Source organism: Mixophyes fleayi, chromosome 3, assembly GCF_038048845.1.
Source record: "Mixophyes fleayi isolate aMixFle1 chromosome 3, aMixFle1.hap1, whole genome shotgun sequence".
NCBI lineage: Eukaryota > Metazoa > Chordata > Amphibia > Anura > Limnodynastidae > Mixophyes > Mixophyes fleayi.
This window is the reverse complement of record NC_134404.1, coordinates 203,026,298-203,053,935: the sequence shown is the minus strand read 5'-3', so window position 1 is coordinate 203,053,935 and position 27,638 is coordinate 203,026,298. Positions and strand designations below refer to the sequence as shown.

General features: G+C 38.4%; 1 protein-coding gene across 1 annotated transcript in view; it reads left to right on the top strand.

Annotated features, from left to right (window-relative positions):
• TRDN (triadin) overlaps window positions 1-27,638 on the top strand; it is a 535,205-nt gene that overhangs the window by 193,121 nt on the left and 314,446 nt on the right. Inside the window, exon 22 of the mRNA XM_075200931.1 lies at window positions 26,213-26,275. Within this exon, the coding sequence (XP_075057032.1) occupies window positions 26,213-26,275 (63 nt within the window). The remainder of the gene's footprint in view (window positions 1-26,212; window positions 26,276-27,638) is intronic.

The following is a 27,638-nucleotide window of genomic DNA, read 5'->3' as shown; positions in this document are numbered from 1 at the left end:
ACCTTGGACTGTCTAACTACACTATTACTATCACCTATCAGGTTCACCAGTGACTGTCTTAGAGAACTGCAACATGCATGTCCCTCGCAGCGAAGCTCATACCTCCTGGCGGGTGTCTCTGGTGAACACCGTGTTAGACTCCTTGGTTCAATTGCATCAACTACTGGCAAACAGCTACCATCCTCAATCTCTTTCCGGAAATATGACACAGGCGAGCCAGGTTCAAAAGTCGGGATATCCACAACTGTACCAGGGAGTAAACATGAGCAAAGTCAAAGCCGGAGTAAGGGTCACAGGAAAGGGTGCAAAACAAGGAGACAAACAGGAGTCCGATATCAGTAGACAAATCAGAACCAGATCACAGATTCGAAGAGAAATCAGCAGCAGTAACAATTGATGAACTGGCACAGTTTGCTTGCTGGAAAGGGAAGTCTTACTAAAGCCAGACACAGGTGATCAGGATCCAAATCCAATAAAGAGAATTTAACCCCTTGCAGGAAGGATCTGGCATAGACAAAGCAGCATCCACAGAGGAGATGCTGCACTACAGACAGAGGCAGATCATGATAACAGAAAAACACTTTTTTGAACTGTGCATGGCCAGTAGACAAAAGAAACAATGTCCCTCTTCCACCTCTCTAGAGACGGAATGGGGGAGTTAGTAATCGGGCAGGCATAGGCATAATAAACTAAGAGTATGTTAATAGTCCATACATAACATCTTGAAAGGGAAGCAGCCACAGATACACCTCTAGGAGACATATCTGTTGTGGCTACTTTCCTCCTGTTGTGAGATCCATACGGATGATGATGAACTTCAACACTGATCTTGTTGCATTTAAAAATAAAGTGCACCCCCCCCCCAAAAAAAAAAAAGCTTAACCAGCCCTAGTGCTGCCAGCCTAGACTGATACTGTCAAAATTGGCAGACGAAAATTGTGGGGTCCCCAAAATTTACTAGTACCAGCCATCTGGCTCTCAGTTCAGGTTGTGAGAAATACCCCAGTTATATTATATCTGCAATGCAGCTAAGAGCTCATTCTCAATGAGAGCTCTTAATGAATTGACACAGCATCGTCCTATATGGTTAGACTTTATTGGGGGCTTGCTTTTAAAAAAATGAAATTTTTTAATGGTTTTATGGGCCATTGGGTAGGATATGTTGTTAACTTAGGATACTCTTTAAGCGAATCTAATGAAAATTCATGAAATTTGCATACTATTCTGAATTTCACATATCTTAGGTTACACCTGGGATAGAAAACTAAGTAAGCTACAGAATGAAATATACATTATGTTGTAAGCGTAAATTGCATCCAACTCAACATATGGTCCAAAGTGAAATGAACTCTACTGCAGCATAAAAAGTAATTACACTTGCTTAACGATATGTCATTCATTTCAGTCAGTGTCAGGAACCCCTCCAGCCAGTAAAACAAAACCCGGAATCTGCTCCGAAAGTCTGGTGTTCACTGGAGCCCCTAGTGGTGGGGACAGACTTGGCTGCAGACAGACAGAGGGTCGTGAGATGTGTACTGACTGGGGAGAACCCAGGGATATTGTGAAATAGCATAGAGCGGTGGTGAAGTTCAGGCAAAAGGTCAGGGCTGGCGGCAAACAACAAATCCAGGAAACAGGCAGAGATCGAGGTCACAGGCAATACAGCAGAGTCCAGTACACGGTCTAAGGTCATACATAGCAAGATCAATCCAAAGGCAGAGAAGGGGAACTGAGCAGGGGGCAGGTAAGTATGCACAGAGCAGGAACTATAACCAGCAGTGAGGCCCAGTCCTCACTGCCTTAAATACTATCATGGACAAATCAGAAAGGAGGAGGACAGGGCTGACAATGAGCCTCAGGAGGCTGCTAATTAATTACTAGCTGGGAACTAGCACAGGTAATAACATAACCAGGAAGCATGTATAAAAATATAAATGAACCAGTATAAATAATATGAGAGCTCCCCCTGGAGTTGGAGGATGTCACTACACCCTCCTGCATCTATGCAACAAGGATAATCCCAAAGAATAAAAACAGAGCATAGAAATAGAGCACCCACCCGGCTGCTAGCTCACGCCAGGATGTGGCGTACCGCCGCGGCTTGTGACAGTCAGTCGGAGATCAGCTCTTCGGTTTCCTCCAGCCGGGGTAAGCACTGTCGGGTTTTCCACGGCCGGAAAACTGACTACCACCGCATGGGAGACCTTTATTTATCAGAGTCTCACATTGGTTTCCCTTATTTTCCATAGTACTAGATCAAATGCAAACTACAATATTAGTAACTACAATAGCACCTGGTGATAGCACTAGGAGTGGGACTTTGCATTAGTGGAAGCATTCCAGTGCTTCTCCATTGTACAAACTGTGGCCATGCATTAACACTGTGTAAACTGCAGGATCTGGAATTGAGAATATAATCTTTAGCTTGTAGTTTATGAAAATTGACTATCACAATTCATGATCATTAGAATTATAATGAATCGAACGTATACTACTCCTGTGATTCTAGGCATATACCTGCACAAGTATTTTGTGTATATATCTCCAGATTTGAGCCATTGTTGCTGTTATAAAAAAGTCTTACTAGATACAATTCTATAATAAAACAAAAAAGCTGATGCAGAATTGTAGCAGTTTCTAGTAGATTATGTTTTTAACACTTTGTTACATTCATTGATTCATTGATATGTTGTTATATGCAATGATTGACTGGATGTGCACTCTGCCACTGTCTGTCTGTCTGTCTTTCTATCTATCTATCTATCTATCTATCTATCTATCTATCTATCTATCTATCTATCTATCTATCATCTATCTCCATGTCAGTCAGCCACAGCCTGACTGGGTGTGAAATATAGAGGTTATTGATCTCTATACTGAAGGTGAGGTCTATATTCATTGCCAATTTCCTGAGCTCTCGATGGACCATAGGAATTCTGCTTGTTGCAGTTGTAGTCCATTAAGTGTTTAGGGAAATTGTCAGTGTGTACTAATATGCTGTTTACTATAGAGATCTAAAATTTCTTATTTAATGGCCATTGAAACTGACTGCAACATGAACTGTGTTCATAACGAGAACAAAACAAGTGCCGGTGTCTATCTGAACCCATGTCCTGGCGTGCATCTGCCTCTGTATTAGCCAGATGTAATTTATCATTTGCTTTGACAGTTATATGAGCTGGGCTAAATATATATGCATTTTTATATACTCTAAAAGAAAAACAGAATCACAGCTTCTGGTGTAATCACCGTTATATATTCTGTAATATAAAAATAGCATTAATTGGAGGCTTACAAATGTGCCATTATATCTGTTTGCTGCTTACCAATACCTGCATTGCTCACCTGTTCTCCAGCCTTGAGGCAACCTATGTGGCATTATGCTCTCTGACCAACACATGCTTGTAAGCCTTCAATCTTTGTCTTTATTCAATGCATAAAGTGCAAGCCTATATGACTTTTTATGCTACCTGATAAACACATATTTTTAAGGCTACAATAGCATGCTTTAATGTTATTAAATATACAAAGGTCTTATAGACTGTTTACATTTTCTTTTAGAATATCTCAGTCATGTCTGCTTTGATTGATGCTGTAGGAGCAAGTGTTCCTCTCATCCTTTATTTGTTAGAGATAGTAAAATTTCCCACAATATCACCCTCACACTATACAGATTCAGTTGTGTCTATTGAGGCCACTTTTATATTCTCATGTCTTTTATTTATCACTGTATTTTACCTATTGATTAATAATTATTTACTGTTGTTTATTAATAATTTATCTATTGCTATGAATGAATTATTTATTTAATGCTGCTGCTGAGAAAAGTCTTTATATTTATTTCTTTGGTTCTTTTATATAATCCTGTATCCTGTTTAATCAGAAGCAGAGAGCAGAAACCATGCAGCTTCTTATTGGACTGCACAATCACCCCTATCCCTATTTTGTGCCTATTTTTGAGAGGCAGGGGAACCAAGACATTTTTTTAGTTCTCTGGACATCTTGCTTATTATCTGGCTCTGGAACTACTGAGAAAGAAGGAGTCATGTGGAGTTGGACGTACTACGTATGTGTTGTAGAAATACGGCACTTAAGAAAGCGGAACAGGGGAGGAAGTTGGTGGGTAAGAATATTGATAGTGCAGTAAGGGCACGTTAATACTCATTACTCGATATGCTGAAAGGGAAGTATCAGCAGATATGACTCCAAGAGGCGTATCTCTTGCGACTGCTTTCCCCGGTGTAAGATCTGTACTAATAATTATATGCATTTTGCATACTTTTCTAAGTAACATGTATCTTAAGATAATTGTGTCTTGGAATACGAATTAAGTTAAGGGACACAATTTACACTAATACATATATATCATCTAATTCTAAATAACCCCCAAAGTGTCTGGTGCATGAGGATGCAAGTAATTGAGTAAGCAAAAGGATGTTGAAGATAATTCAATGGATTTTATATGTAGCTTTAGATAAACAATGGATATAGACAGATAGGGTGGGTTGCGCTACCTCTAGATATGTGAAGCAGCCAATAGACGAACCTGAAAATGTGTAGGAGGGAATCCCTACCCTCCCAAGGGGAAACAGGGTTTGAAATAAATAAATAACAGGTTCTGGGCGCTGATCAGTGTGAGATATATGGCAGGATGGATAAGTGAAATAGGATATAATAGATGTTTATTGTAACATGGTTTACATGAAACACATTCCGGCCGGAAAAAATATTGTGCATGCAATGCACTACATAGTGTAATAAAGGCACATGATATCACAAATGTATCACAAAAATTATATAAATAAATAAAATATTGATATATATCACAAAAAAGGAGGTCACAAAAATTGTATATATGTGTGTATACAGGAGCTCAAAAGTAACGGATAACAATGGAAAAACAAATGAAAGGTAAAATCACGGAAAAAATGACAGTCCTGGCTTAACATAAAGCCCGCTATGTAGGCAATGAGCCCTTGTGGATATAGCGTTAATGATTGAGAATGTTGTCCAAAGAACCAATGTGTATCCAAAGGGTTAAACAAAAGGTCCAGGGTGACTTACATATTTTCGTTCGACAGAGAAGGGTTGTTCACGGGGCGAGGATTCCTCCTAGGATGCGGCAGCGTCTCTTGTCCCTCGGTTGTGGATTTGAGAGAATCGCAGGCACGCAGCCTGTGTATACAACGGAGGTGGCGTGTGTAACGTATGCACGCTCTCTTTGATTCGCGCCCAACAAAAACCTGATCAGATGATTCAGATGAATGAATGGAAATCTAGCATGCTAGATGAATGGTCCTTAGCTGGAAGATTTATGTCGCTATGTAGCCAACGCGTTTCGCTCGTGGCTAGAATGCCGGTGAGCTTCCTCAGGGATGGTGTGTCAGTGCTGGTCTTCCTCCCAGTATGTTTATATATAGTGCGGATGTTTGCAATTAGGCATCAGTAATTTCACATGATTGCCAGGGGCTCAGCTGGAGACAATGAAGCGAGTATGTCAAGGGGATGCTTCTATATACAGATGAATACTCGCAGTTCATGAGTGACATTATAGTATAGATCTGTGTCCGTGGTGGGTATTCCAACAAACAGATAGAACAATCTCACAAATAAATTGTTCTATCTGTTTGTTGGAATACTCGCTTCATTGTCTCCAGCTGAGCCCCTGGCAATCATGTGAAATTACTGATGCCTAATTGCAAACATCCGGACTATATATAAACATACTGGGAGGAAGACCAGCACTGACACACCATCCCTGAGGAAGCTCACCGGCATTCTAGCCACGAGCGAAACGCGTTGGATACATAGCGACATAAATCTTCCAGCTAAGGACCATTCATCTAGCATGCTAGATTTCCATTCATTCATCTGAATCATCTGATCAGGTTTTTGTTGGGCGCGAATCAAAGAGAGCGTGCATACGTTACACACGCCACCTCCGTTGTATACACAGGCTGCGTGCCTGCGATTCTCTCAAATCCACAACCGAGGGACAAGAGACGCTGCCGCATCCTAGGAGGAATCCTCGCCCCGTGAACAACCCTTCTCTGTCGAACGAAAATATGTAAGTCACCCTGGACCTTTTGTTTAACCCTTTGGATACACATTGGTTCTTTGGACAACATTCTCAATCATTAACGCTATATCCACAAGGGCTCATTGCCTACATAGCGGGCTTTATGTTAAGCCAGGACTGTCATTTTTTCCGTGATTTTACCTTTCATTTGTTTTTCCATTGTTATCCGTTACTTTTGAGCTCCTGTATACACACATATATACAATTTTTGTGACCTCCTTTTTTGTGATATATATCAATATTTTATTTATTTATATAATTTTTGTGATACATTTGTGATATCATGTGCCTTTATTACACTATGTAGTGCATTGCATGCACAATATTTTTTCCGGCCGGAATGTGTTTCATGTAAACCATGTTACAATAAACATCTATTATATCCTATTTCACTTATCCATCCTGCCATATATCTCACACTGATCAGCGCCCAGAACCTGTTATTTATTTATTTCAAACCCTGTAGCTTTAGATAACGCTGTCCTTTTTCTAAACTCTAATTCAGAGCATCATTATGGAAGATTTAAGGGACCTTTGGGTGGCATAATTGTCAATTCTAGATCTTACTTGATTATTTTGATTCATTTTACAAGGTGGAATGGGCAAATGTTCTCTATCTCCACATTTAAACTTAATGGAGATTTATTTAAATATAAGCCAACTGGCTAAAATTGATGCTTCAAGTATTGGCCAGTAGGGGAGTGATACTTTTTAATTTCTGGCATTTCCATTTTTACCTTTTGTAATACTTTATAGTTATTATTATATTTCTGTTTGGTGGAACTCTGTGAAGCTTATTGTGTGACTCACATATAATAATTCATAGTCTAAAATATAAAGATTCCAGGCTGTTAGACTCTTAAGGGTTAAAAGAGATAGTAGCTGAATACTTTTCATGGCATTGTCTTTCTAGCATTTTGAATTTAGAAGCTTGATTTTTGTTTCCTGAATTACTAACATCAGCTCTTATCACAGGCATTTGTTTTCTCTTGTCTTTATTTTTGATTTATTCTGTTTTTACTTGTGAAGTTTGTTTTCTTTATCATTTTTTTCCATTGCTTCCTCCTCCACAGTCTACATTTCATGCTTATCTCTACTAAACAAGAGGTTGTTTGGGATAATGCTAGCTAAATTGGTTGTTCTTATAAATCTGTTGCTTGGTGTAAATACTCTGGAGGTGGATTCAAACAAGCTTGTAATAAAAGGCATTTGAAAACATTTCCTTTCTAGTGCAGTGCTATTTTACCTCTGTGTCAGGCTGTGAATTAAAATCAGAGAGCATGCAATCATCTCACAGACAAGATGTCACTTAAACACAGTGCTGCTAAAAAGCGAATCCATAATCCGAATGCTCAAAGATAAGAAACGGAGAAATCTGAGGAACATATTGAGAAACCAACTGTGCAATCAGTAGCAAACAGCGTGTTTACTCATCTCTTCATTAAGTAGGATGCTTCAAAATGTGAGTTGTGAATAAACTACTGAGGAACCTCACATCTCAAGACATGACATGACTTCCCAATTGCTTCTATTCTCCTTTGGTCTTACATAGGCCCAGCAGGCGTGCATTTGGTTATTGGTTACTATTGCACACAATAAAGGTTTTCAAATTAATGACAGAGGCATTGGAAAGTATGCCATAACCTTGTGACCTCACATGTTTCTGACTGTAACATTAGTTGTAAAGAAAATTTTATGGTTAAGTCAGAAAATCTACTTTATCTAAGATTCATTCAAATTATCAATCAAACAAAAACAAGTTTTAAATGTGAAGAATGTGGGGTGCTCACCCCTAGGAACATCCCTACTCTGCTTTGCAGAAGGGGTACCTGGAAACTTATTTTTAACTTGCAAACATTTAAACAGATTCCTGGCTTTCTTGTCAGATTAGACATGGCTATAAAAGAGCTCTATCTTAAGCCATGTTTAATGAATACCTTCCCATCATGAACAAAATCACCTTTACCTTTTTACCACTTACCCATTTCCTAGGCCAGCTCCAGATCCTGCAGTGAAAGGCACCATTTTGGTGCAGTAATACTTATTAAGCACTCAGTGATTTAATCATCCTAATCTATTGCATTCCTGTGAATTAGTCCAGCGTGAGTCCCATTCATCCTGAAGATCCCGGGAGATAGAAACACCATGAAGCAACTCAAAAAAATGAAAAGGCTGTTTAGAGTATACACGGGGGACCTATATTTTTATTAATAATCATCTAGTGTACTATTGTAGTAATAAAACAGTGATACATTATCTTTAAACTCATTTTATTAAAACAAGTGTACACACCTGGTTCATTAGAATACATTAAATTGCAAACCAAGTTAATGAATTGCCTTTTTCAGATTTTCAAATAAATGGTGTTATATATGAATATGTGTATGCTTTATATCACCATGCTTCTGTAATGTAACATTTCCTTATTTGTTTGTGATGTGAGGAAGACAAGAGCAGATTCTCAAGGTTTATCCCAATTAACATGGGGACTAGAGATGGGCCTACACAGGAACATATAGAGTATCCTGCCACCAGGGGCGGGATGGGCCGGGGGGCAGGGGGGCATCGGCCCCCCAGGCCGATCAGTCCAACCCCTGTTAGGGCGCGATGTGGCAGCGTCATCAATGATGCGGCCGCGTCACGTGTCATGTGATGCGGCCGCCTGTGCGCCTTCCAGGCTGCATGTTGCCAGCCCGCCCCTGCCTGCCACCATATACTTTGAACATCTTAAACATTCACTGCTTTATACAGAGTGCTTAGCATTCAACTTTGGGTAATTAAATGTTAAATATATGTTATCTACATTTTAAGTAACACATCTGTATGCAGTCTGGATTTTTTAAACAGGGTGTGCGAGATAACGATTAGACAAAAAGAAGGTAATTAAAATGCATGTACTACTTGGAAACAACATAAACTTTTCAAACACACAGGAGGACAAATATTTTAGATTATAATCCTTGTCAAGTATATCACATTGATACTAGAGATGTTCACTGACCCCCGTGTTTTGGTTTTGGTTTTTATCTGGATTAACTTTGTGTTTTGGTTTTGGCAAAACCGCCCTCGTGTGTTTTGGTTTAGGTTTTGGTTTTGGATCCCAATTTTTTTCTAAAATCACTATTCTTTTGCTTAAAATCACTTAATGTGGCTCTTTTTTTATCCCTACATTATTATTAACCTCAATAACATTAATTTCCAATCATTTCCTGTCAATTTTTGTCAAGTGACAAGAACATTGCTATCCCTCCTGTTTCTGTATGAGCAAAGGCACTGAGCAATGGCACTGGAGACTGGAGAGTGACAAGAACACTGCTACCCCTGTGTCTGTGTGAGCAATGGCGCTGGATCTCTTGGGGAGGGAGGTACTTATGGAATCCAAAACCCGCGAGATCTGACAATGCAGCAATGACGTTTTGCCTCAATTTAGATCCGAGGATGCGCAAAAGTAACGAGCCGGCTCACAACCTTACTCGGATCCCCTAAGTTCAGGTGGGCTCGGTTTTCAGAAAACCGAGCCTGAGCATCTCTAATTGATACACTCTTCTTCTTTTATATATGTAAATTAGAGCCTTTTGCTGCTAATCAAAGAAGAGCTCTATGTGCTCTTGGAAAGAAATAAAAACCAAAACCACCATTTATATTTCATACACTAGATGCCTGTCTCTGGTATGTCAGAAGGTAAATCTAGAGGTAAATCATTCCTAAATACTATTTTTAAATGAATTTTAATATATTTATTGATTAAAACAAGGGTATATTCATACCTTCCAACAATTGAGTAAGCAGTCTCGGGACAGGGGGCGTAGGAACATCACATTTGTGGTGCAGTCACATCATAGGGGCGTGCCTAGCGTTAGGCTGACCCATTTTCTTCTACCCTCCAAACACCTTTATTGTTGTGCCCCATGGCAGAGCAGCAGCAGTGGACAGACAATACTTACCAACCAATCTGGAAAAAGCTATCCCAATTGAAAGCCCTCAAATCGGGACCGCCCCACCTAACTCGGAACAGTTGATAGATATGGGTATATTTTCTTTTTAAATGTTATTGCTTGGCAGACATATACATGTTATGTCATAGTTCTTTTTGGGGACACTATTGGTGTGGAGTATATGGCTAGTGTTTCATTTTACTTGAAGGAAACAGCAAAGCAGCTCACACCAACGTTAAAAAAATGAAATATACAACATAAGTGATATATTCAATTAAATAGCAGACACACACACACACATAAACCACACACGCGCACACACACTTATGTGTTCATTAAGAGTGCATTCTTACACATATGATTTGGGAAAATTTAATAAAATGCATGAATACAATAATTTTAGGTGCAATTTCGATTTTAGTGATGTGTTTTAGCACGCTTTTCATGTGTTTCCCTTTTACCAATACAAGCTAGTGCACTAGAAATGAACATGAAGACATAAGAAATAGGCTGTATCATGTTCTGAAACTTTAAATGTTACATTAAAATGTTACAACACAATAGTGGGAAGGAGCCTCTAAGAAGCCAGTAACTTTTTTTTAAGGAGCTGAAAATGCAATGACAGCAGATAGGTGTGAATGAGCCCTAGATGTCAGCACATCCTAGATATTATAGAATCTGTCTCCACAAAAGTTCTTATAATTACAAGCTAGCAGCAAAATTATATATACATACGTACGTGCATACATATATACATAGAATTGTTTGTTAAATAATCTAACCATAGATTGCTACTGTTGAGATTTTAAATATATTTTCTTCATGCATGGATGTTTTAAGCCTGTTGAATATCATTTTTACTGCACAAATGTGTCATTATTTGTTACTTATTAAAATGTATTCATTAGCTTAGAAAAGGAGGGGAAAAGTTTTCAGTTAACCCTTCTGTACTTTTATTTTAAATTGAAATGTCACAGGACATTCTAACTAAAAGTATTAAACTACAAGAACAGCTGATGTTAAACATCTAACTAAACATCCTAGCAGGAGGCGTAATTGGAGTTCTGCTTTAATGCTCTGAAAGATGTTTAAAAAATCAGCTTGGCTTCTGATATCCCAGAGGTACCCAGAATGAGCCCAAATGCTAGTGTTCCTTAGTAGCTGACATTGGATGTGTCCTTGTGTTTTTATACACATTTATTGGTGCATAGGCGTATGCACATTGAACACTAATTTGGCATCACAGTCTGATCGTTGTCCTTCCTGTTTACAGCATAGGGTGAACATACACAAACATAATTGTGGAAACATATTCCACTATAAATTCCACAAAACGCAAATTTACAAATACAGTGCACAATGACCATACATTGGAATAGAGAAGCTAAGGTGCAACTGAAGGATTGAATTTCCGAAACTTCACATCTATATGATATAACCTGTTCCTATATGATTTGCGTAAAATTTTGCTACAACTTTGCTCACTGTTACAAACATTTTTAATAACACTATGAAAAAATGATGTCATACTACAGAAATGATGAAACTTGTCAGGAATGGTAGGGCCACAAAATGTATTGGAGGACCACCTGATTGTCTCTGTTACAGTAACTGCTGATATTAGACATCAAGGGCTAGATTTACTAAACTGCGGGTTTGAAAAAGTGGGGAGGTTGCCTATAGTAACCAATCAGATTCTAGCTGACATTTATTTAGTGCACTCTACAAAATGACAGCTAGAATCTGATTGGTTGCTATAGGCATCATCTCCACTTTTTCAAACCTGCAGTTTAGTAAATAAATCCCCAAGTCTTGTCTTGTGACAAGACTTGGGGCTAGATTTACTAAGCTGCGGGTTTGAAAAAGTGGGGAAGTTGCCTATAGCAACCAATCAGATTCCAGCTTTCATTTATTTAGTACCTTCTACAAAATGATAACTAGAATCTAGAATCTGATTAGTTACTATAGGCAACATCCCCACTTTTTCAAACCCACAGCTTAGTAAATCTAGCCATTGATGTCTAATTTCAGAATATACTCACAAACTATTTTTTTTTATACATTTTTTTTTATACATTTTTTCTGTAACTTAAATAGGCAATGTGACAGTATTTTCTTAGGCTATTATTATTTAGAAATCATTTAAAACAATTACTATATATGAAGAAACTATGCATGCAATATTAGGCAGCAACACCAATTTGTAAAAAGATTGAGGCAATTGTGACACCCACCACTAACCACCCTGCACTCTCGTAGTAACACTACAAATCAAGTGTGATCAATTCACCACAGTCCAGCTTGCCTTCTTTACTTCAGGAGGCACAGGGCTGTAATAATAGAAAATAACACATTGGGTAAAATGAAAGGGGTTTTCCACTTGCAGACAACTTTACTCTAATAGTGTATACATGCTCTTTTATAACTTTTACTAAATGCATTGGCTTTGTTTTTTCTTTTTACTCTATTTTTTTTCTGAGCTGGGTAGCCATATATCCATATTGTATCACTATGCAAAATTGTTTCTTATTGCTCCCTTGTAATAAGACATAGTTCTGCTGAGCTATCTGCATTTGATATAATTGTATTCAGAGAGAAACGGTGTGCTGTATGCTAAGGTAAGGGAAAGGGAAAAAAAACACTGCCTTTTTATATAAATGCATGTCTAAAAACCAAAGAAGGAAGCTATAAATAAAAAGCAATATATTTAGCAAAAGTTGCAGTAGGACATGTACAGGCCAAACAAATAAAGTAATTGGAAGGTGAACAATTTAATTGAAACAGAATTTGTATGCAGCAAAATGTATATTTGTTAAAATAAATATAACCACTTATCTTACCGCCACTGAACATCAGATTCAGACAAGCCTCTAACAGCTTACATCTGCTTGCTCCAGCATGGCTTTCCTGGAACATATAACCCTGAGACAGGCAGCAGAGAGGCAATGTTATCCCACTGCGTCATACAACCAACTTCACCTGAATGTCCCAGCAAAAATATTCATATATAGTGGAGCACTTAAATGTGCAGCCATATTTTATTCTTTAATGCCTATTTATGTATTAATGTAACTATTATTACTTACATTATAAAATTATACAATTGTGATATGACAGATATTTAGAAAAATGGTATATTAAGATATAATGATAATAATAATAATAGTAACAACTAGTCAATGTAAAACAGTTCTTTAATAATGCATGTTTTATTTCAGTATGGTACTAAGTGAACATTAGAGGAAAGTATGAGTAGACAAGACTGCAATAGTGTATTCAATGATAATTTCGATATTAGAAAATTACCATTAAATTACTGTTCCATGCTATGAAAATATAACTAAACACTGTAGCTAAATTTCATCAACAACAGTGGCATCCACATTTATAAAAGGGGGTTACACTTTATTAATTATATTTTTTAAGTTAGAGCATAATTTTAAGATTTCTCATGAATGTGACTACAACTATTTTAATCAGCAGAAAGAAGCATGTAGTATATGTGATAGCTGTCATTAACACTTGTACTTCTCTTTTTGCATTTCATGCAAAAATAGAGATAGTATCATTTATTTGGCATTTATTCATATAAAAATCAATAATTTATGTCTATTGCAGCAATATGTTTTCAACCACTGTGACTGGTTTGTGTAATAAAATAACATAATTTCTACAGATTTCTTCAAGTTTAGAGACTTGTCAAAAGAAAAAAAGACAGGAGAACTATCATAATTTGTATTCTGCTAAGATTTATTCTGGGAAATATTCCATTACCTTTATGAGACAATGCATATGTCAAACGTGACTCATATTTTCTACTTGAACGACATAATAAATATAAATTCTTCACTACAGGCCAGATTTAGGTAACCTGCGGCTTTTGAGTTACTTTATTTCTAGAACTTTAAGATTCAGAAGCAGAGGCAAAATAGAGCCCTAGGAAGAAATCATGGTAGTACTCCCTACACTGAGAGTACTGGACCAGCAGCAACAGACTATGGCACAAACCAACCATGGGTGCCTCAGCACCTCACAAAGCCTGCCTTGCCATATTTTCATTGAACCAGGGCTGTCTACATATGCCTATTCAGCAGCTTCCTGTCTCAGTAATGATTCAGAAAACAGCTAAGAGTACAGGCTCCAAAGGGACTTACATTATGAGCTGGTCTCAAAAACTATATCTAAAATCTGGGAGCCAAAATTAAAATTTTGAAACCGTCATATACTGAGCCATATCTGGTGCCAGGTATGATGCAATGAGCTATATCTGGTACCAAGTGTACTAAAAAAACTATATATGGTACCTAATATAATGTGCTGAGCTCTGGGCCAAATTCACAAAGTTAAGCCATATCTGCTACCAAGTATAAAACATTGAGATGTCATGTGCCAAATCTAATATGCCCAGCTTTATCTTGTGCCATGTCAAATAGGCAGACGCATATCTGGTGCCAACTCTAATATACAAAATAATATCTGGTGCCAAGTCTAATAGGCAGAGCCTAATCTAATATAATCTGTATCTGATGCCATATATTATATGAGGAACTATATCTGTCAAGTGTAATATGCATAGCCAAAGCCCAGGTCAAATGCAAGTATTGTGCTTGCAATCAAAGGAGATAAACTTAGAAAAGTCAGTTTGAAGCCCAAATATAAAAATTCCTCTAGATGTATAGTAAATTGAACAAAACCAAGGAGGAGCCAGTTCAGCTGTCAAGTGTGAAACAAAACTACTAATAAATCTGCTAGAGGTCCTGGTTCAAACTCATTGCTAGCTCTTTAGGACCTTAGAAATGGCAATAAATCTCATTTATGAGATGCAGCTCCAAATGTCTTGGTTTACACATTTAGATACAAGCCTGCTCTCGGCTTGCACCTGCAATTTAGAAGTGTGCCTTGCTGTGTGGGCATGCTGAAAAATCTAAGAAGCTCACAGTACAAACCTCGCTTAAAAGGTTCAACCTCCTACCAGGGACTGGCTGGGCTGAGTGGCAGGGGGGGTATCTGCCCCCTGGGCTGGTTCACTAGTGGGCTACCTTGCGCTGGGTCACTGGGCTCCCTGTGTTTTATTTCCTTTAAAATGATACTAATAGTTTTGCCCCCTCAGGGTAAAATTTGCCAGCCATCCCCTTGTTTATACCAGTGTAATGCCACAACTTTCATTAAATAAATCTTTATTATTTTCTTCAATAATCCTGCTTTGTTTAGCCTCATTGGCAGCTTACATAAATTATGAGAGTGATGGATCCTCGGGACTGACTTTATTATATGTGGTCCTTTTGTGTATTTTATAATATATGTCACTAAAAGTAAAGATAGAGACATATTTTGTACCAGCTCTGGGCTGGCAGTCCTTTTACAAAGTGGAAATGGCAGTGTCTCCCTCCCCTCTACATAGCAAGAAACACTAGTATAAATTAATCCTTTCTACTCCTAGATCTTATCTTACGCCACAAAATAATTCAAATTTTTACTGTTCCACAAAACCAGGCACAATGGTGTACCTACTCCATCCTCTGCAAGTAATGACCTCACACACACATTTCCTGCCATTGTCATGTGCCAACTGCTCCTCTGCCATCTCTTGCTCTGTAAACCTATGAACCTTGGCAGAAATCTTGGCACACTTGAGGAGTTTGCACTGCACGGCAGTCATTTTACTCTTTGTAAATGAGGCATACACAGTGTCCCATGCACTAAAACAGTAGATTATTAAAAAGATTGGGCAGGGTAACAATATTATGGGCAGCCATAGAACTATAGGTTCTTTTCTGCCATACTTTCTTTGTTTCAATGATGTGTAAAACTGTATGTAATATATGAAAAAAGTACAGTCACAAAACGAGGGGAGGATGAACTTTTTAACTTCAAGTATAAGCCTGTTTTCTAATGTGTCAGCCATAGAAAAAATACTGCACCTACGACAAATTCAATTTGGTCGTTTAACTGCTTGGGAAAATCAATTTAAAAATCCTAGACCCTATTCAGTGCTCTGTGAAATTGAATGATCTGCTCTCTAATAATGACTTACACAAAATTTTCATTCATTTGCTTGTTTAGACTGAGGCCTACAAACAATGAATGAGTTGTCTCAACAGTTGTAATCACAAATACTAAGTCCACTTTCAAATGGAAAATAATAGTCTAGATTTCCCACATATTTCCATTTGGATTAACCCATGCATAATTAAATAATGTTAAACATTTCCCAACAGTATTTTAAATAAGCCCAAATTAATTAAAACTGAATTAAGCAAAAAAAACAAAACATTAACCGAAGACACGTATATGCTTTTTCTCACCAACATTTATTTATAGGGTGCCACAGACTACGTAGTACCGGATATTCATCTTACAGATATGACATGCATGAATACAATAAACATAATACATGAGTACAATTAAGCATATAAACATATATGGATGTTCATGAGCTACCAATAATAGCACACAAACAGGTACGGCTCAATGCATGTGACTGTGCAGAAAGCTGAGAATTCAGCTTGAGACAACAAGGTCGTACATGGGAGAAAGACATGAGATATAGGGTAGAGAGATCCCTGCCTGTGGAAGCTTTCATTTTAGATAGAGGGATAATGAGAGACCGTAGGTGCAAATTGGGCATGAGTGGATGTGGTGGACAGAGGCAGTAGGGGGTGTGGAGGGTCAAGAAAGGGGTAAGGTAAGCAAGCATCAAGAGAGTGGTCTTGAGGGAAGGATTGAAGGTTAGGATAGAGTCAAGTATTTGAGATGGGAGTGGGAATGAATTATAAGAAGGGAGGTTGAAGGTCAGAGACAGAGCACAGCCGTCATGCTGGGGTATATCTCGTCACAAGGTCAGAGATATATGGAAGGGCAGTGTTAGTGAGGGCATTGAAAATGAGGGTGAGTAGCTTGAACTGAATTCTAGAAGCACTGCAGAGTCAGTAAAGGGAATGACAGAGTGGGGCAGGAAAAGGAAAAGTAGACTAACTGCAACATTCAGTATAGATTATAGCGGGGAAAGGCAAGTGAGGGGGAGAGCAGTGAGAAGGAGGTTAAAGTAGTCTGGGCGGGAAACAATGAGCGCGTGGATCATGGTTTTAGTTACATCCTGAGTAAGGAAGGGCATATTTTGGCAATGTATCAAGTTCTTCAATTGGGTGGTATGAAAAGCAGGAAGCATGTTAATTTTACATACATGTGATTTGAAAAGTAGAAGGCAGTGGTGAATTTTCAGGAATTACTATACCTAGATTCAACATAGAAAACCTTATGACTACTAACAAGATCCCTACACAGATAAAGAGGACTATAATGTTTGTTGATTTCTTTCTAATTCAATGGTCTTTTGATTAACTGCTTTATTAACTATTGCATCTTTGAATGCCATTTACACAACAGCCTTTTAGACCAATGCTCTGCCTCTTTGGTGTTCTGAGCATGACACGGGCAATTATTAAAATAGTAACCTGACTCTGTCTGTGGCTTATTGGTAGATTAGGCATGCAAAGCAACAAGGAGACAAAGTACAGTACTTGTCACAATGCGCAAATAAGCAACACTATTTTAAAATAAGTGGGAACACTATGTACATTTGCTCAGATTTAAAAACTCTAATATCAGAATCATGATGACTATTTTTTTTTTTTAGAGATTGAGTTACCATTTAACTATAAAAAGATATTTAATACATTGTTACCACTTTTTGACGTTATGTTCAATTTCAACTATCAGAGATGTGAAGTGATATGCAGTTAGGATTTAACCCATTAGTCTGTCTAGAAATCGAAAGGACATAGTATTGGAATAATAAAACCAGTATCTAATTTATATAACTCATTACAGCTTTATGATTGAACATTGTTAATTCTATAAGTCATTGTTTAGTAAAAAAAAATGAATATTCCATGTTTACAGTCATGGCCAAAAGTTTTTAGAATGACCCAAATATTATTTTTCGCAAAGTCTGCTGCCTCAGTTGTTATGACGACAATTTGCATATACTTTAGAATGTCATGAAGAGTGATCAGATGAAATGCAATTTATTTCAAAGTCCCTCTTTGCCATGTCAGTGAGATTTATTCCAAAAACAACATTTCCACTGCATTTCAGCCCTGCCACAAAAGGACCAGCTGACATCAGGTCAGTGATTCTCTTGTTAACACAGGTGAGAGTGTTGATGAGGACAAGGCTGGAGATCACTCTTTCATGCTGTTTGAGTTAGAATAACAGACTGGATGCTTTAAAAGGAGGGTGGTGCTTGAAATCATTATTCTTCCTCTGTTAACCATGGTTATCTGCAAGGAAACATGTGTAGTCACCATTGCTTTGCACAAAAAGGTTCTTCACAGGGAAGAATATTGCTGCTAGTAAGGTTGCACCTAAATCAACTATTTATTGGATTATCAAGAACTTCAAGTAGAGAGGTTCAATAGTTGTGAAGAAGGCTTCAGAGCGCCCAAGAACGCCGGGACCGTCTCCTAAAATTGATTCAGTTGCGGGATCGGGGCACCACCACTGTAGTGCTTGCTCAGGAATGGCAGTAGGCCGGTGTCACTCACCAGACTGTGAGTGCTTCTTCCCGTGTGTTTAGGAACCGTGGCCGTCCACCATCCTGAGGGTCTGCGCATGCGCAGCCCTTTCAAACCTTCAGTACCTGTTCCTTTTAGTTAATTGGCTGATCAGGCAACACTCCCTATTTAAAGCACCTGTTGTCTATCCTCGTTGCCTGATCTTGGAGTCTCATTCCCCATGAGCCTCTGAAGGTGTTCCTGTGTTTCCTCGTGTATTCAGCTCAGCTGATTCCTGTGGTTTCCAGACCACTTCAACTCTCCTGTGGTTTCCAGACCACTTCAACTCTCCTGTGGTTTCCAGACTACTTCAACCCTCCTGTGTTTCATCGTGACTGTATTAGCTGATTCCTATCCGCTGCCTCCGTGCACTACAGTTATCAACTCACTTCAACTCTCCTGTGTTTCATCGTGACTGTATTAGCTGATTCCTATCCGTTGCCTCCGTGCACTACAGTTATCAACTCACTTCAACTCTCCTGTGTTTCATTGTGACTGTATTAGCTGATTCCTATCCGCTGCCTCCGTGCACTACAGTTATCAACTCACTTCAACTCTCCTGTGTTTCATCGTGACTGTATTAGCTGATTCCTATCCGTTGCCTCCGTGCACTACAGTTATCAGCTCACTTCAACCCTCCTGTGTTTCATCGAGACTGCACCAGCTGATTCCTATCCGCTGCCTCCGTGCTCAACAGTTCCAGCTCATCTCAACTCTCCCGTGTTTCATCGTGACTGCACCTGCTGATTCCTATCCGCTACATCCGTGTACCTGCAGTGTCCTGCTTGCCGCTACCCTTAAGTTCTACTCGTGTCTGCAGCCAGCTGATCCGCTCTCCGTGCTTCTACAGTGCTCCTGCCTGTGTCAACTCGCCTGTCTGCATTGGATCAACGCTCCGCTGCTTTCCTCTGCTTGGATATCGCTTCTACTCTTCAGTGATCTCCCAGTCCTATATACTACGGCTTCCTGAGTATTGTTCCATCGTTGCCGGTCTACCTACCTGTGCGCTGCACCTACTTGGATACCGCTTCCATTTCCATGGGACTTCGCATCCTGCCGGCCTCCTGTCGCTCAGGTATCTCTGCACTCCCTTCTGACAGCCTGCTCTTCTGAACCACGGTATGCATACTTATCATTGACTGTGCTCGTGTACTGCATACCTTGCTGGACTGAGTTGTTCTTCTCTGAAGTTGCCTATCCACTGAGACTATTGCCATCATTTGACTGTGTTACCTTTTAGTCTGGATAGTTCCTGAGACTTTGTATATTTGTGCAGTGCTGCTCTGTTATTACTACTTTGTGCAAATCATTGTGGGATCAAGTTCAGTGTGCCCGTGTATTCTCTGCATTACATTTATCTCCCCGTGCTTCTCCTCACATATATATTTCAGTGGTACAACTTGCTAGAGGCAGACCACTGATTCCTGTTTCAGTATCCTTCCATATAGCAGTGGTACAACTTGCTAACGCAGACCACTGACTTCCATCACCTCCTCGTTGCTGCTGGACATTCCTCCTCACTATAGCAGTGGTACAACTTGCTACCGCAGACCACTGACTACCCTCACGTTTCCTTTGTCCATTCAGTTCCTCGTGTACTACTACCTATATATTACCAGTGCTGCTAGTCATAGACTTTCCACGAGCATTCTCTACCATCTGCTGTCTCCTGTTCCGTGATCACCCCGCTACCAGAGTACCATATTACCATCTATACTGCTCTGGTAAGTCCATCACCTGGTGATCCCTGGGTAAAGACTCCTAGTGCCTGTGACAGCCGGTGTGAGTGCATCTGCACGGACAGTGAGGTAAAGACTTTTGGAAAATGAAATTTTGGGTCCATGGCTAGGAAACTCCCAGACCTTAATCCCATTGAGAACTTGTGGTCAATCCTCAAGAGGCGAGTGGAAAAGAAAAACCAACAAATTCTGACAAACTCCAAGCATTGATTAGGCAAGAATAGGCGTCCATCAGTCAATATGTGGCCCAGAAGTGGATTGACAGCATGCCAGAGCAAATTGCAGAGGTCTTCAAAAAGAATGGTCAACACTGCAATTACTGACTGTTTGCATAAACTTAATGTAATTGTAAATGATCAATAAAAGCATTTGACACTTATGAAATGCTTGTAATTTTACTTCAGTATACCATAGCAACATCTGACAAAAAGGTCTTAAAACACTGAAGCAGCAAACTTTGTGAAAACCACAAAACTTTTGGCTATGACTGTACATATATAGATCATGGTAGTGGAATCGGACTTTTAAAGGTCATAGTTTTCTGGCTCCCATAACAGTTTTTGTTTCATTGGGCATTAATCGTCCTTTATATATGTTTACAGATTAATGATACTTGACATGAATTGAAATTTGTGCATTGTTAATCTTAACCAACATATACAAGATTGTTTAGCTGGAGGGTACATTATTCATTGTATTCTATGAGAGCATAAGAGTAATATCAACAATCTAATTATAATGCATTTTGTTAAAAATATCTTTAATAAAATATTCAATAAAATATTATCTAACTGATAAAAATATTTTATTTATTTTAAAATTTGAGTCTTAGGGCTAGATTTACTAAACTGCGGGTTAGGAAAAGTGGAGATGTTGCCTATAGCAACCAATCAGATTCTAGCTTTCATTTATTTAGTGCATTCTATGAAATGACAGCTAGAATCTGATTGGTTGCTATAGGCAACATCTCCACTTTTTCAAACCCGCAGTTTAGTAAATATACCCCTTAGTGTCTTATTTTGAAAAAAAATTGCCCAAGAATTTACATATCAACTTGAACACTTTTTTATTTAAGATGTAATCTAGTTTTGGTAAGTGGTTAAAAAAAATATTATTGCCATATATTCTTAGGTGGACTTTTTAAGTTTAACTGCATATAGAACCTGCGGTTATTTTTTCCTAATAAAACCAAACTCCCTACCTCTAGTTTGTAAAGGACAGTTTCTAGTAAAGACTAACTGTTACAGATATATACACTTTACTGATTACAGATCTAAATCTTATATTGAGATACCATGTACAAGTGCATAAAAACTACCTGTGCTCCTTCTCATCATTACATCATTTTTGGTTTTCAAATGCCTATCTTGAAGGTTTATATGTTCAGTTACCATAATTTTTTTCTACTTGGCTGACATTTTCACAGTTATAATAATGCATGAATCTATGGAGACAAATACGTTTTTTGTAAGTATAAGTGATTTACAGTCACAGCTGAACTTTGTTCCATTCATCATGATTCAAGAAAAGTGCAGATAGAGCTTGGAGAAGAAACAATTTGTCTCACTGCTGAATACACATCACATAGAGAAACCGCATTATATATTTTTTTTCAAGTGCATATACAGAGTAGCTGCTTTTTGTTATTTTTATGTTTTTTTTCATTTTTTTATCCAAAGTATAACTAGAAGCCCAAGGCGGTACATCCACATAGGCTCCGACACTGGCCTGGCAAAGCATTAAGATCAGCCTTACTGCTGCCAGACAGTATCACCAGGGAGCTGTACATTTGGGCAAGAGAAGATTATATCTGCAATATGGCCATAGTTCTGTCAATACTTTCCACATGCTGATAGTAAAATGCAAACACAAAATTATGGACAACACAATTGTTATGCAATGTGAATACAAATATGTAAATATGCATCAAATATATATATAAAGCGCTAGGTAACAACTCAACACAGTGATTGGGAACATAGAAAAAATAAGTATAAAAAGACATCCAGAAAGGCTGCTTCTTATCTTAAGCACCTGTTTGGAAGTACAATAACTAAAATATGAAACAGAAAACAGAAGCGCCAAACACAGTGATCCATAAATAGTGTAGTGAATACCGTGTACCAAAAATATAATAAAGGAGAACTTATCTGATGTAAATGCGAACTTTAAAGTAGAGACTTCCTCTTCAGCATTGCATATTTTAGGAAATTTGATTCCATATGAGAAGCTGAAACTCCTCAAAATAAAGAAAATAGTGTAATACATACTTTTAAAGATACAGGGCCTGATTCATTGAACGTAAATGTGGATACGTGTATTATTATGCATAAAATCGCTCTGTGCATGCTCAGAACCGGACCATATGCCAGTGAATGCAGTGACATCCAATTCATGTTCTGTTTTTTGTTTGTATGTAAATTTACATACCTCCCAACATTTGGGAAGGCGGCCTCAGAACAGGTTGCATTGCTACAGCATGATAGGGGCGTGGCCAAACCCTCTGTGCATTCCTAGTGCTTTTGAAGCACTAGGCTTCTCTATTCTCTACTCCCCTTCAAGCACCTTCATTACTGGTGTACCAGCGCACATGGCACCCATTCACCGCAGGGAATGGGTACAGCAGTGAACAGGAGATACTTTCCCACCCATTGTACAATCAAAATGGTTGGAAGTTGAATATGAATATGTTCTATTCATTACATCCTGCAGGTTATGTGCATGCTGAGTTATACAAAGAAAGTTATAGAGCAGGATTCCCACCTAACTTTATCTGTTTAATTCCCAAGGCAAGCTGAGAATGTTCACAGGTGGAAGCAGTGGGAATTTCAATTAAACAGACTATTGAGATGATGTACTCTATACATTCTACCTACAGTATATATAACAATATCATATATGACTTTTTCAACACTTGCACTGTGCTAGAAAGAATATTTCACCAGTATTGCTTAATATTTTAAAATTAAATCTGGTCTAAATGGGGTATTTCAGACATACAGTCATGGCCAAAAGTTTTGAGAATGACACAAGAATTGGTTTTCACAAAGTTTGCTGCTTCATTGTTTTTAGACCTGTTTGTCAGATGTTGGTATGGTATACTGAAGTAAAATTACAAGCATTTCATAAGTGTAAAAGGCTTTTATTGACAATTACATTAGGGTTATGCAAAGAGTCAATATTTGCAGTGTCCACCCTTCTTTTTGAAGACCTCTGCAATTCGCCCTGACATTCTGTCAAACAACTTCTGGGCCACATACTGACTAATGGCCACCCATTCCTGCCTAATCAATGCTTGGAGTTTGTCAGAATTTGTGGGTTTTTGTTCATCCACCTACCTCTTGAGGATTGACCACAAGTTCTCAATGCGATTAAGGTCTGGGAAGTTTCCTGGCCATGGACCCAAAATTTCGATGTTTTGCTCCCAAGCCACTTAGTTATCACTTTTGCCTTATGGCAAGGTACTCCATCATCACATACTGACTGATGACCACCAGTGTTTGGAGTTTGTCAGAATTTGTGGGATTTTGTTTTCCCACTCGCCTCTTGAGGATTCACCACAAGTTCTCAATGGATTAAGGTCTGGGGAATTTCATAGCCATGGACCCAAAATTTCAATGTTTTGATCCCTGAGCTACTTTTGCCTTATGGCAATGTGCTCTATCATGCTGGAACAACCATTGTTCATCACCAAACTGTTCTTGGATGGTTGGGAGAAGTTGCTCTTGGAGGATGTTTTGTTACCATTCTTTATTCATGGCTGTGATCTTAGGCAATAATTGTGAATGATGCCACTCCCTTGACTAAGAATCAACTCCACACATGAATGGTTTTTGGATGCTTTACTGTTGGCATGACACAGTACTGATGGTAGCGCTCATCTTTCATTCTCCGAACAAGCGTTTTGCTAGATGCCCCAAACAATCTGAAAGGAGATTCATCAGAGAAAATGACTTTACCAGAGTCCTCCACAGTCCAATCCCTGTACCTTTTGCAGAATATCAGTCTGTCCCTGATGTTTTTCCTGGAGAGAAATGGCTTCTTTGCTGGCCTTCTTGACACCAGGCCATCCTTCAAAAGTTTTCTCAGTGTGCAGGTAGATACACTCACACCGACCTACTGTCATTCCTGAGCAAGCTCTGCACTGGTGGTTCCCCGTTCCCGCAGCTGAATTAACTTTAGGAGACAGTCCTGGTGCTTGCTGGACATTCTTGGGCGCCCTGAAGCCTTCTTCACAACTATTGAACCTCTCTCCTTGAAGTTCTTGATAATCCGATAAATGTTTGATTTAGGTGCAATCTTACTAGCAGCAACATGCTTGCCTGTGAAGCCCTTTTTGTGTAAAGCAATGATGACTACACATGTTTCCTTGCAGATAACCATGGTTAACAGAGGAAGAGCAATGATTTCAAGCACCACCCTCCTTTTAAAGCTTCCAGTCTGTTATTCTAACTCAATCAGAATGACAGAATGATCTCCAGTCTTGCCCTCATCAACACTCTCACCTGTGTTAATGAGAGAATCACTGACCTGTTGTCAGCTGGTCCTTTTGTGGCAGGGCTGAAATGCAGTGGAAATTTTAATTTTGGGATTAAGTTCATTGTCATGGCAAAGAGGGACTTTGAAATGAATTGCAATTCATCTGATCAGTCTTCATGACATTCTGGAGTATATGCAATTGCCATCATTTAAACTGAGGCAGCAGACTTTGTGAAAAATAATATTTGTGTCATTCTCAAACATTTTGGCCATGACTGTTTAGATGTCCTGCTCTTCAGAAGTCTCCTAATCATATTACCTTGTAAAATGGAGGCAGCGCAAATGTTTGTACATTACTAGAACTGGCAATTATTACAGCTTTATTTCATCTTTTTAAACCAGCTTTCTGGTCTACATGGGTAACCTAAGCCACTTAAACTTGGAGTTTAGGTGAGTTAGGGTCATCCATGTAAATCATTAAACTTTAAAAAGATGAAATAATGCTGTGGATGTATGCAGTGTGAATGGACGTTTGAAAATCTTCATAAAGATTACCAAATAAGTTGTAAAATCAGTTATTGGCCCAGCAAATCAAACACAAAAATATTATGCATGGAGATAACTCTAAGAGGGAGTTTCAGCGCGATGTGTGACCAGAACAATCCGCAAAGTCACATTGCTCCAATTGAAATTGCACCCCAGAGAGGAAAAATGAGCAGAGATACCTTACCATAATGTGCACAGATGGACATCGCGATGATGTCCAACGACACATTGCCCCATATTGGATCTCCCCCTATATATCCAGTATACAGGAACGAACATGGAAATATTGGATTTCTCAGAATAAATGTATCTCTAAAATATTTAGCTCTATTTTTACTCTATAAATATAATATATAATAAGTACATTTTAAAAGATTTGTTTAGCGATAATGATTTTTACTGTAAGGTAATACATTTCATATTATTATCAATATTAAGACAAATGTAATATGTGAGTTTGGTGGATTCTGGGAGAGATATAGAGGTGTTGTGTCTAGTCTATCTTCCACTTCTAGATTTTCTCATCAAACTTATTATTATTTATTACCAAATATAGTTTGATAAACTGGCATTTCTGATGATCATCCTTTCAGGAAGGTGGAGGAAAGAAAATATTATTCTAAAATATATAGCGCATTTGCAAGCATATTATTTTAACTTTCAAATCTTCAGGCTCTCTTACAAAGATAATAAAAGGAAATTCAAAACCTTGTGAGAACCAGTAAAGCCACTAATGAATGGTTAGCTGAAAACCAGCTCAAACCAAGTGCCTTGAACTTAGCATTCTTTTTTGTTAATCAAAGTACAGGTGAAAAAATTTTGAATGAAAAACAGAGTTTACTGTTATATATAATTGGAATTTAATTTATTTATATGTAGAGGAAGAAGAACAAAAGAAAAAACAACCAGAAGAGAAGGATGCTAAAGAAGCAAAGAAAGCAGGTATGCAGTACTGTAAGGCTCACCTAAGCAGTGAAATATATCAGATGAGTATTTGAGTTAACATGCTGGGCCAATCACAGAACCAGCAGTGGGAGAGATGCACAAGTGAGTACAGGAGTAATATTCAACAAGAGGTTAACCAGACTCTGTACTCCTAGGAAATACATTGTCAAAGCCAGAACAGGTCAGACAAGCCAAAAGTCAAAGGTAGTTCCATTAAATAAGATATAGCAAATGGGATAACAATACAGTAGTAAATAAGTCAGTTAACAAATGAAAATAAATATTCCATTTAAATGCTGTGGGTTTTTTGAGTTTGTATTTTTATATACTTTTATATACTTTTCTCAAAACATTTTTGTATTTTCACACTATATTTGTTTATAACCCTCTAATTGGAGATTTTGCAGCAACATTAGCTTGCATGAAATTGATATTCTTTAATACTAGGGAAGAGTTTGGAGAGTCATCTTGGGTAGTACTAGAATACACCTTTATGGAAACTGAGATTTGTGAAAGAGACAGAAGGGGAAGCAAATACTCCTGCATCCTGGTCTGGGAAAACCCCAGCATACACATACACTTAAACTTACAAACTGGAGTGCCAAATGGTTAACATAATAATCTACTACCTTGTGGAGCACTCATTGGCTAGGGGAGTTAGGAGGAGCCCCAGTGCTTTCAGCATGGGGCTATTTTTATCTGGGTGAGAGTTTTTATGGGGGGGGGGGCGGAATTTCAGCTATGTAACATTTGTTCTCCCACTCTCCCCTTGCCACATGTGACCCAGGGCCGTAACAAGGGCTGTGCCATAGGGGCGACCGTCTAGGGCACAACACTGAACCCCCTATTTCAGTGCAGTTTATGCATATTTTAGGTTCAATTGTTAAACATTGAGGGCAAGGGGGCAGTGTTTTCTTTCTCTTCCCATGCACTAAAATTTTAAGGTTACGGTTCTGTTGTCATCCAAGCCACCTTTTTCATACCTGCTCATGCAGCTTTGACTACCTGCTGCTGGTGACTTAAGCTCTAGTGCTGCTTGGTTGGATCTAAGAAGGTTGGCCCTGTTTGGAAAAGATATAGGTAGTATTCACCTTCTAAAAAAATAAATCAATAGCAACTACATTTAAAAATAGGCCTCTATCCCCCCCCCCAAGTGGCCGTATCATTAAATTATAAGACCCCATAGTTTAATAAAGAGACCCCAGATTGTATTATTTCCCCTAAAATAAATCAGTAACCCTCATAAACCCTAAAGAATAGAATAGATCCACATTTAATAGAAACATACCCAATTTTAAACTATATATACCCCCCAGCTGTGTGAGTGTGTGTGTGTGTGTGTGTGTGTGTGTGTGTGTGT